Below are 12,283 nucleotides of genomic sequence, written 5' to 3'. Positions count from 1 at the left end.
AAGTTTGAATATCAGAATCGCTAAAGGGTCAAAGTTTAAGTGTCCAAACTGCATTTTACTCTCTTGCCAAAAAAAAAAAAAAAACAGAGTACGTTATGTGAATGTCGATAAGGGCAGTACATTAAGAAAGTTGCATTTTTAATTTTTTTTCCGCCTACTTAAAGCAAACAATTAGGTTATTCTAGGTTGACCACGATCCAGACGCTTTGTCCAACCTTGTAAATAATTTAATAACCTAAGACTAGAATTTGTAGTGCACTGGACCATTAGTTATTTAATTAACGCTTTTATCTTATTAAGAATCATGTCGATGTCAATGACGTCATAGTATAATTGTTAATAAAAAAAAATTGAGCTTTACAAATTAAAGAGATTGGATGTGATTATCATTTAGTAAACTGTATGCTAACAACTATTTCACTGTCTATGTGTTGGTTGTAATGTTAATGAGCTATTAGTTAATTGCAATCTTATACAAAAAAAATGCTTTGTTCATAAATTACAAGTTTTCTCTTTTTATTTGTTGTTTTAAAATTATTGTGGAAAATTTACTACTTCTTTTCAAATTAAAATTGTTACTTTTAAGAACTCATCCCAAAAAAAAAAAAAAAAAAAAAAGCCACTATAGATAGGTATAAACTGCTAGCTTATCGTGATTAGAAGTAATGTTTAAGCAAAAGTGACTCAGCTCCATTTGTTTTGTCAACTTTATGCACCAAACTCAAATATTTGAGAACATTTATTACTCCACAAAATTCAGGCTAACTTAGCCCTATGCGTAGCATATCCAACTTCTAAGGCACACTCGAAGAGACTTAAATCATAAGGCAAGAAACCATTTAGCCCTTAATGTAAACCAAACATAATGATTAGTTTCCCTAAGGAGACTGCTGTTTTGGTAAGAAGGTGGCGGTGGCATTTGCAATAATTGTGAGGTATTTAATGGTCATTTCAGTCTTAATCTATATTTATGCCTTAAATTTGTGCATATAAAGGGAAAAAAATATCAAGTAGGCTAATAATCTGGTCTTAAAGTTTTTAAACTATACATTTCAAAAAATTTTCTTACGACAGGGTAGCAGTAAGTTACAGTAAAGTTTTAGACAAACACAAAAAAAACTCATTTATCAAATGAGACCCTAATATCCGAAAAATTATCCCAAATAATCTCTTTTTTTTTTTTTTTGGAACGCCAAATAGAGCATAATAACTTCCTAAGTAATCATGAATGTAGGAGTTATTTCAAGCTCCACAAAGTAGGTGACTTAATTCTAAAATATTTTCGATTTTTTTTTGATAGCATATAATTAATTTCCTTCCATGAAAGCTACATTAGTAACGGAAAATACATTGAACATGTCGTCATGGAAATATTTGAATTTCTTATTTTGAATAAAGAAAGGAACATGTGTTTCAATTATCAATTTGCTTCCAATACATTTGTCTGCCTAGCATTTAAAAAAACTCGTTCTAATAATCGGTACATGCAAACCTCAAGAGGTCTCAATATAACATGAGAAGTATCAAAGGGCCTAGCTACAATTAAACAAAACAAAGATCTAATTCCTAGCACCAAAGGAAGCCCAAAAAGGAAAAATGAAAAGAAATTTGGCCACAATGGTGATTGCAATTGCATTTGTCTGTCTCTTCCACTCTCTTTTTCCACATCCATCATCATATGCACAGCTTGATTAGCGCATTTGCAATTTGAGGTGCAGCACAAAGTACAAACACCCCATGACCGATCATGAATAATAAAAAATAATACAGGCAGCATAATTTGGTAAAGGCCAGGAGTACGTCTTGTAAAGTTATAAGCCCCTCAACCCAACTAGTAGTATCAAAGATGCTTGTTCAAACACTACTGTTCTCACGTATTACAATTCTGGCCCGAAAATTAAGCTCCAAAGCAAAAAAAGTGTGAAAACAAGAATCAGTTGAATCTTTCGCTCTCAGACGTCTTTAATTCTTTCTTTCTTTCATCAATAAATTGATTCCTTAAACCGTTCCCATCTCCTTGTCCGTCCTCTTAACACATTCAACAAACAACTCACATGATCCCAATAAACAAATGAAAAGACACACGTCAAGATTCTCATTTATTTTTTCCTCAGCGCATGATATTTGTCGTTCCAATCTCAGCAACAAAATCTGCTGCGAAATCTGACAACTTTATTTGTTGCTGTACCGTTTGAAAGTTTTTTTTGGGCAAAACAGTTAGCTCGAGGGCTGTCTCCTATTTGAGATGGAAAAGTCCCAGTTCTCCTGTTTGCGGTTGAGATTTCTCCATTAAGAGGAAAGGGAATGCCCCATGAGGTGACAGAGAAAAAGAAAAAGAGGAACTGATTTCATTGTTCTATTCCTCTTTTAAGGTGTTTATGTCCGGACCCAATTTTTTCATTTGGCAGGTGCTATTGTCAATTGGAAGAAACGAAATCTGATTCTGGGAAAGCTCTGGATTTTCAAGAACAGATTTTTAGAGGTAATATACAGTTAAAGGGGAGGTTGGAATTGTTTGAGAAGCGAATTTAAAGATGCAATCTAGAGTTGGTAGTCACGGGACATTGGAGGAAGGGGGGAAGGACCCTATTATGAAATTAGCAAATCCAGCTAGGCCTTTACAGTTAAGGTTACTTCAGTTCCTATTGTTGTTTTTAGGTGTAGGTATTGTGTTTTCATTTTTTAGTATGTACATGATCCGGTATACTGGAGGGCCGCAGAATGTAGTTGCTATGTCTGAGCCAATAATTCTGCCGTGCGTACCAGAACCAAGTAGCTTAGAGAGTTGGGTTAAGACTCCGTTGAGCTTATCGCATAAAATGAATGACTCGGAGCTGTTTTGGAGGGCATCTTTTGTTCCTCGAATTAATACCTACCCATTCAAGAGAGTTCCTAAAATTGCATTCATGTTCTTGACAAGAGGACCATTGCCAATGGCCCCATTGTGGGAGAAGTTTTTCAATGGAAATGAAGGGCTTTACTCTATCTACATTCACTCGTTGCCGTTGTATCAACCAGATTTTCCACCTTCATCAGTTTTCTTTGGGAAACAAATTCCTAGTCAGGTATGGTCGTATTCACTTTCTTCTCTTCTTCATGCCATTACACGGAAACCATTGATATATCATGTTTCTTGGTTAGCTGCTTGAGCAGTTGGTTAAGCTGGCTGGTTGACCCGTTGTATTTCTTTACTGGATTGCACTAGAACTTTTACATGACTCAGTATAGAAAGCCTTTCTGTCTTTCATATGATGCTAAAAATGGATAGCAGGTTCTTTTTGTCTGTTATTCATAGAAAAGTTAAATTTTTTTTTGTTTTACCTTACTTTGGGTAATGTCCTGGACTAATGAAGTCTCAATTTTGGACTGTACTCATCTTTTCTTCGCCAGTTTGAGGGTAGATATTTAGTTCATTTACTTTGGGTAATGTCTTTAGCCAATTGTTTTCTGGCCGGTTATCTCAACTTTCAATCCAATGATGGTTTTTTCCCCCTTGCGACATTTTGCATGCTGAATAATTTAGATATCCTGACTGAATCACCCATGATGGTTGGCCTGTTAAACGAAGTTTTGCATGATAAAATTTTGGTTTCTTGTGACTTTTACGCAATTATGAAAACTTTGGTTCTGCTGCCTGTGCCATGCCTGCAATTAATGGTAATAGTGAGTTACTATGTCGTATTGCTGTTGTTATTGGCATTTAGAGCTGTCATTGTTCTTCTTGTTGTTGTTGTCTTTAAGTCTGCTTACATTAACTTTTCTGTTGTGTTATTGTCAGCATTCCTATGAGGATTTTGACTTAAATGTATAAGGTTGCAGTCTAATAGTCCATTTCTGTATAGAGTTAGTCCTACAATTTTGGCTGCATATTCCTGATTGTGCAATTTATCAGTAAAGTCTAGATGCAAGTTTCCAACTCTCTCACAGGAAAGGAAAATGGAATAGAGGTGAATAAACTGAACAACAGTCTTGTAGGGTTTGCAAGTTGGTTAATCATGGCTTGTGTTTTTTTTTTTTTTTTGGGATATACTATAAGCTTGCGCGTTGCACTTTTGAACATGGTTGCATATTGGTGGATATACAGGAGATTCTCCTTTATGAAACGGGAAGCAGGCCATTCGGCAATTAGCAATTTTAGTGGTCCTTTATAGTGTCTAATTGCTTGCATACATATGAAATTCTCTTTTAAATGGAAAAGTAACCTAAGTGATACCAGAAATACTGGCGGAGGCTCATACCATGGATGCTGAAACCTTGATATGCCTGGAACAGATAGTGAAAATGCTGTAGCTTGTGGATGCAATTTGAGGCTGTTGGAAAGAATTAGGTGCTTGGACAGTTTTACTAAGCACCCTTTCTTTTTTTTAAGACATATCAGAGTTTGTTAGTGTTATTCATTAGTTTACGACCAGAAACTATATTCATCTTGTATTTCCGTTAATTTACTTAGAGGCTCATTAGAGTGATTTTTTGGATAGGAGATAATCATAGTTGGTGTTATTTTATCACGTCTTCTGCTCATGTACACGTCTTTCCTCTGAAGGGTTCACCGGGGTCAGATGAGCCATTTTGATGCCAATCATCTAATTGAAGAAGTAGATATATATGCATTGTAATAAAGTTTCTTCCAAACAAAACATGTTAGTTATTGAAATAAACACATGGCAGGATTGATGGATTGGGCAGTTGGCACCTGCTTTTGGCTTTCCAAGAGGTTTTTCCAACTGCATATGTTTGTCGTGCTGTCTTTATGCTTTACACTTTTATTGTATGTTACACACTTCTTACATATTAAATCTTAAATAATTTGCACTGTTTCCTGCCATATGACTTTTAATGTGGGGCTGTAGATAAAGTGTTTTTTTTGTGCAGATGGTTGAATGGGGAACAATGAGTATGTGTGATGCTGAAAGACGACTTCTTGCTAATGCCTTGCTTGACATATCAAATGAGTGGTTTGTCCTCCTGTCTGAAGCCTGCATTCCTCTTTATAACTTCAGCATTGTTTATCGCTATATATCAAGATCTAGGTTCAGCTTTATGGGTGTATTTGATGAAGATAGCCCTTTTGGGAGAGGCCGATACAATGCGAATATGGCACCGGAGGTCAACATCACCGAATGGCGTAAAGGATCCCAGTGGTTTGAAATAAACAGAAAGCTAGCTGTTGACATTGTTCAAGATAATATCTATTACCCCAAGTTTGAACGATTTTGCAGACCCGCATGTTACGTGGACGAACACTATTTCCCAACCATGCTGAGTATCCAATCTCCTCAGCTCTTGGCAAACAGGAGTCTGACTTGGGTGGACTGGTCCAGAGGTGGTGCTCACCCTGCTACATTTGGGAAGGCTGATATTACAGACAAGTTCTTCAAGAGAATTTTTGATGGTAAGACGTGTATCTACAATAATCAGCCATCTACTCTGTGTTTCCTGTTTGCAAGAAAGTTTGCTCCTAGTGCTTTGGATGTTTTGTTAGAACATTCATCTGAATTTTTTGGATTTTGATGAAGAAGCTCTAGTAAGCTTCAGTTTTGGGTCACTATTGGAGGCTTGAAATGTAATTATCTATTCCATGTCAGGTTCACAGGCAAAAACACATAGATTATCATTTTGAATATAGAGATTACAGAAGTATGATAGCATATATCTTCAGTAATACAACATTCTGAGGTCCTTTGGATGTAACGATATTGTATCATATTTGTATGAAATGCGATCATGATGGCCTTCTTGGAGGTGGGCAACGTGGAATATGACTTGGGTTTCACGGGATATTGATATCTGCTGTTAGCTACCTGCCTTCCCCAAGCTTTGCTTGTTTTCTATTTATTTACTTGCTCATTTTGGGTCCTTTTACATCTCTTGGACCTATATTCAGTTTGTCCAACTGTCAAATATCAGTTGTCTACATTAGGATCAATCTTATATACGTGTCAGTGTATACATTATCAAATTTTATCGTCATAGGCATGCTTAAATGCAGCGAAGCGTTTATCTAAAAGGAATGGAGGGAGTTGATATGCATAGGCAGAAGAGTGAAGATTTCGTGGCAGGTCTTGGGAGGTAAACGGATGATTTTACTCCATCATCATCTTACTGAAACAAATCATAGATTCCCCTGCTTTCAGACTTCCAAGATTATAATGACAAATAAGGTTAAGAGGTTTTTGTGTCCATTGTTCAAGAAAAATTCTAACAAAAGCATTATGATCCTCTAGAAGTTTGGAGAGACTATATTACATCTCTGTGTTTATTTCAAGGAATTGAAAGAACACTACTATGGCTAGACCTTTGACGACTAAACAGCATACTAAGGATTATACCATTCTACTCTGCTGACGCGGAAAGCCTCTTTGCTAATGCCTTTTTCACCCAAAGAGAAAGCAGAAAAGTTGGAGAAGAAAAAGAAGGCTGGCTGGAAACTGGAATGCGCTCGGATTGAAATTTTATCAATTGTTTTCACTTTCGGAAAGCAAAATTGACCAATGCATACAGTATTTACAGATAGGCATCGTTTTGAACCGTTGATAAAAAAATGATGACTTTTGAAGGCTTATAGTTCATCACGAAGCTTCTGATTCAGCAATGGAGTCTCAGCATTGCTTTCAAGAAGAAACCTAATAGCCAAAGATGCATGAAGAGCAGCACCCAAAGGAAGCGCATCTTCATTGATCTTAAAAAATGGTGAGTGCACTGATGCAGGCTTCGTATTTTTTTCATCCTTTACTCCAATAAAAATGAAGTAACCAGGTATAACCTCTTGGAAAAATGAGAAGTCCTCAGATCCCATCAATGGTTGCATCTCCTTGACATTGGCTGTGCCAACCATATCACTAGCAACTTTTAGGAAGTGATTGTGCAAGTCTTTATTATTAACGGTCGGAGGGAAGAAAGGCTTCTCAGTGGAAAGAAAGTTTACAGTAGCGTTGCACCTCTGGACAGCAGCTTGCCCAACAATGACCTGCAAGAGGAAGTAGATTCAGTGTCTAATTAAAGTAAAACAGAAATCAAACAACAAAAATGTTGGTAATTAATGATTGAATGACACTGCAGCCATGATACGGCAAAGGAACAATAATGCAAATCGTGACTTGCACATGCAATAAAACGTGTAAGCATCCTCCTCTTCCCTCTTTGGGTAAGTAAACGAAGTAGATATGCTTGATATAGAAATCTCTTTTATCAGGCTAACCTTGACACAAGAAGCAGCCACTTTTGCCATAAATGGGCCAATGTTGGGAAGCAGAAAACAAGTTCATTTTGGAGAAAAAATTTCTGTAAAAAGAGCTATCTCCAAAAACAACTAAAACATGTTCTTGGTACTTTTTCGCCCACAGGTTGGGATCTAATGAAACACAGAATACGGCTCAAAGTTTCTCCATGATAACATGACAAAATGAGCCAGTATACAGAGAAAAGCCTCTAATTTCCCCTTCCCATGCAACAACAGCTACAGCAACAGCCATAGCCACAAGCATTCTATAAGCCAATTTATGCAATCTTTTCTGAAAGCTGACCGAGGATGATGAAACTGATGATTAATGAGTCTAATTTAAAGTAATTACGCATATCATGAATTAGCTACCAAACAACATCAGCTAAAGTCCACATAGTACCTCCTCAATCCGCTGTCTGAGCTGCATCAAGCTCTCCTTAGAGAAGGCTCGAAAAGTGCCACCAATAGTTACTGAATCAGGTATGACATTAAATGCCCCACCTCCTTGGAATTTGCCCACCGTAACTACCTGCACGTGTGGATTTATGTTCCAGATCTTTAATTGGTAACTATTGACATTTCAGTACAAGTCACTATTTCCTTCAAAAGATAAATACGACATCATCTCGCTATTAAGTCAAGGAGAAGATTTCCTTTAAAAAAAGGTGCATTAAGTTACACAGTTGGTGCTAAAATATCCTACTTTTTGTATGATTGCAACTACGACTTCACAGAACATCTCCACTGCAAATTTAGATACAAAAGGAAAGCACAGGGAATACTTGAGAAATGACAATGTTTGAAGTAAACTTATGAAATTTTTGTAGACTAACTTTTTGTCAAAAGCTGTCCAGCACAACCAACTAAATACACAATCATAATTCACTGGACATAGTCCACCTTTGAGTAACATATTTTCAATAAAATCAAGATCCTGCTCCTAAAAGTAAAAGAGGTAAATCTGTTTCATTATGATGTGCAGGACATGGATGTCTCAGCTCATGGTATAATCAAAAGGGCGTATGGTGCTGAAGTTAAAGATTATGACATCACAGGAAGACTTCAAGGTATGAGGACCTAATCACGATGACACATTCATTCTGTAAAGAACCTGGATACACCTATATGTGGGCGTGCGCAATCGGGGGGAGAGAGAGAGAGGTACCTGAGAGTCAAGAGGATCAGCTTCTCGGGAAACTAAATGTTGTAAACTCACAATCACATTGGATGCTGCTACTATTGGATCTATAGAGTGCTGAGGAATCGCAGCATGACCACCTTTTCCACTTATTACAGCTTCAAAAAAGCCACTTCCAGCCAACAAAGAACCAGGTCTGCTTTCCACTTCACCCACAGGCAAGTCAGGTTTGACATGGAGACCAAAGATGGCTTTGACATTTTCTATCACCCCTGCATCTATCATTTTCTTTGCCCCTCCACCTCCTTCTTCAGCTGGTTGGAAGACAAGAACAACTGTTCCCTGTCAAATACCAGGAAATTTTGGACAATTTCAACTCTTGGAAAAGGAGAAGCAAGAAAACGTTATTATCAGGCATTTTGTAAGCAACAGATTATCTGTAATGCTTTCCTAAACATACTACTATACTGGAATGGAGAGATTTCTATGACTGATATTGTTGCACTAGTCTGGAGGAAACTGAAACAGATCCACACATGTTTGAGGCTTTTTAGTCTTACAATTTGAACACTATCCCTCCATCCACTAATAAGTAAGATGATGCTAAATGATAGTGAAGCAACCTATGGAATATGGAAGGAGCAGTATAGTCCTAAGCGTGAGACGCACTAAGACTGAGATAACCAAACACTTTTAGACTCTTCATGAATTTGTTGTTAATACTAAAAGTTCAAGCCAGTGAGTCTCAGCATAGTTACATTAGGAATCTTATTAGTGAAGCTGTACAACAGAAAGTGCTAAAACTAATCCTTGAGCTTTCTATGCAAAACACTGAACTAGTCATTCAACTTTAGCAGAATGATCCGGACAAAGTACCTTAAATACCATCAATGATTCTGTGCTAAATCAAAAAGCATGAGAAGAACTAGTCAATGGTACAATGGCAAACAATCAATTTAACAGCAATATGTCCTGGAAATGTACATGTCCAACTTCAAAAGTCTCCCTAGCAGTTGGATATTGAAAAATGGCAGCATCTCAAGCAAGCAGAATCCTCAAATCTGTGCATTGCCAACAATCTCCCTAGAGGCACAATCTCCTATCATATGTATGTTTAAACCCTTTTGCCTCACAGAAGCTTCTCTAACAGTCAGAACAGTAACTCATGTCCTTATCAAATTGAAACAGAAAATGCTCCATTCTCGATATGTAATTTTGCATATTATAATAACCTGGAATGATACTGATGGTATCATCTTTTCTCTTTTGCAGGATGATAACTTCCTGAGTAATCTCCATTACAGCCTAAGGATATTCCAAACCATGTTCCCTATCCAACTAACCTTCTCTTAATTCACCCCACCCACCCCAGTGAGTCAGCAGACAAACAGCACCTGGGAGGGAAAGAGAAATGGAGCCCTCGTTGTTTCAATGATACATTGTCCAATGACTTTGATAGTAACTGACACTCAAGTAAGTTGTTGTAAAGAGGTCGAGCACGTAATAAATCAACATATGGAAGGAACAAATAGCAATAAGTAATTGCAATTACCAACAGCAAAAACAAAACTGTAAAAACTGCACAAAAAGATGAAATAATCAAACCTTCAAAATTTCGCGATGCTCTTGTAGAATCTTTGCAGCACCGAGTAGCATTGCAACGTGTGCATCATGTCCACAAGCGTGCATCTTCCCAGGATTTTTGCTCTTGTGCTCCCACTCCAGCATTTCCTATGAAATATCAAAAATCATATCCTTCTCTCTTGCTTCAATTTAGACCAAAATCCATACCGAAAAAAAAAAAAATGCTACAAGCCATGGTATCCAATAAAAAGTCAACAGTTATTTTTAGATGGCAAGAAAAGTGGCAAAGATTGAGCAAAACCTGCATGGCAAGTGCATCCATATCAGCCCTTAAGGCAACAAAAGGAGGCTCTCCTGAACCAACAAATCCAACCACACCAGTAACAGCAACAGGATACTTATAAGGAATCCCCATCTTATCCAATTCTTCTCTTACAAGCTTACTAGTCTCAAATTCTTCATAGCCCAGCTCAGGATTCTCATGAATCCTTCTCCTAATACCAACCATCCAATCAAAGACCTCAGCTTTCTTGGCAAAATTGAGAAAACTTACTGGAATCTCTGAAATCTCCTTTGAACTCAAACAACCAATGGGATTTGGTGGAATCACTAGAAGAGAATATATCAAGAAAACCCATCTGGAAACACCCATAACACTGTTTTATATATTTTCCCTTTTTTCCCGTCGAAATGAAGCTAGGAGTAGAAATGTTGGGATAGAGTTGGTGGAAGATAATAAAGGCGTGGAGTAGAATTAATTAATAAGTTTACAGCGCTTGAGACTATTGCCGTATCGCGGAGGCTTGTCGACGTAGATGCGTCTTTGACTCTCCTAAATTCCGGTACCGTTGCAATTGCGGCTGTCGCGGTAGTCACCACTTTCGCGTTGTTAATTGAAATTGTCACGTGTTTTTCATGGCCGGCGTGGGCTGACATGTGGTTGAGACCTTGGAATCTGCAATTGTTTTGGACATCGATGTAATATGGGCTAGTCCTGTTGTTACCACTACGGGGGCCAATTTGCAACCCGAGTACGATTCGATATGGACTAATGCAGTTGCAGGGCCCACTAGGTTACGTGTGATTAACTCGATCCGAATTGAACAATCTATTGTATTAAGGGATAATTTCAGAAACCTCCCCTGAGGTTTCTGACACTTTCACTGACATCCCCTGAGGTTCTCAAAATTTCACTTACCTCCCTTGATAAAAAATTGGGCCCCTTTTCTGACGTCATCAGGGCCAAAATTACAGATATATCCCAAGTAGTTGGGGTTAATTACTACCGTTTATGTTTAAGTTACATAATGAATTTTCTTATTCTTTACGTACCTATTCTTGTCATGCAAGATTACACGCCTGACTTCAAATTACGTACTTTGCAAGAAAATGTCTGTGGAGTCATTTGTTACAAGACAAGAAGTTCAATCAAATAAGAACAATTTATGTACACAGGTGGGATTGGGAATTCAAGCTTGTCCTTTTTGGTATTTAGGATAATGTTTTTATATGAACTCAAGGAAGATGGATAGCCTATTTTGCAAGGTTATTAGGTAATTTACCTTTGTGGAATTCTTGATATCAAGCCATTTGATTGCTAATGTGGACAGGTGGCTTAAGCGCGTAATAAGTGCCATGGATTCGAAGTTCGGCTGAAATATCACATATCGAACGAAGTCTTTATTAGAAACCTAATTAGAAACCTATTAGAGTTCAGTGAGCTCTCGTACTAAGCTCCACCGCCAACCCTCCATTTCGAAAAAAAAAGACAAAAGCAAAACAAAAGCAAACACACGAAGCGCAGAATAACGTTGAAACCCGCAAGCGGGATTATGTGTTTTTTCTATTTCAAGGTTAGCTCGCATGCGGGTTAATGTTATATTTGAGCGCGAGAAGAAAAAATTGGTAATTAGGCTCTTTGGGCATTATAAGTAAATATTTAAATTAATGGCAGTTTTATTACACCAATATTATTGTATTATCATTATTATGATTATTGTATTATTTCTTATGCAAATATAACATTTAATTATTTAAATTTGATTTTATTTTTACAATTTATAAAATTTTTATCACTTATATAATATTTTTAAAACCCTAATACATCTAAATTTGATTTTATTTTTCAAATTTATAAGATTTTTATTTAAAAAAATGGGATACGGATAAGATATCCGGTTGGTTCGATTTGCATAGGTGCATATGAGAATATCCGAATACTCCTGAAACCCGCAAGCGGGATTCTGTGTTTTTTCTATTTCAAGGTTAGCTCGCATGCGGGTTAATGTTATATTTGAGCGCGAGAAAAAAAAATTGGTAATTAGGCTCTTTGGGCATTA

General features: G+C 37.1%; 2 protein-coding genes across 2 annotated transcripts; one reads left to right on the top strand and one right to left on the bottom strand.

The window, feature by feature from the left end:
* Window positions 1–1,847: 1,847 nt before the first annotated feature.
* On the top strand, window positions 1,848–5,778 carry LOC113768176. The gene is made up of 2 exons (XM_027312433.1): window positions 1,848–3,065; window positions 4,873–5,778. The coding sequence occupies exons 1-2, from the start codon at window positions 2,535–2,537 to the stop codon at window positions 5,509–5,511; spliced, it is 1,170 nt and encodes a 389-aa protein (XP_027168234.1). The 5' UTR covers window positions 1,848–2,534; the 3' UTR covers window positions 5,512–5,778.
* Window positions 5,779–6,125: 347 nt separating this feature from the next.
* LOC113767958 (IAA-amino acid hydrolase ILR1-like 4) lies at window positions 6,126–10,862 on the bottom strand. The gene is made up of 5 exons (XM_027312164.1): window positions 10,246–10,862; window positions 9,966–10,091; window positions 8,388–8,702; window positions 7,623–7,751; window positions 6,126–6,967 (listed from the first exon to the last, which is right to left on the bottom strand). The coding sequence occupies exons 1-5, from the start codon at window positions 10,594–10,596 to the stop codon at window positions 6,560–6,562; spliced, it is 1,329 nt and encodes a 442-aa protein (XP_027167965.1). The 5' UTR covers window positions 10,597–10,862; the 3' UTR covers window positions 6,126–6,559.
* Between the last annotated feature and the right edge of the window lie 1,421 nt (window positions 10,863–12,283).

This window comes from Coffea eugenioides, chromosome 4 (genome assembly GCF_003713205.1).
Source record: "Coffea eugenioides isolate CCC68of chromosome 4, Ceug_1.0, whole genome shotgun sequence".
NCBI lineage: Eukaryota > Viridiplantae > Streptophyta > Magnoliopsida > Gentianales > Rubiaceae > Coffea > Coffea eugenioides.
Note: the sequence above shows the minus strand (reverse complement) of the source record. Positions and strands in the feature narration are given on the sequence as shown.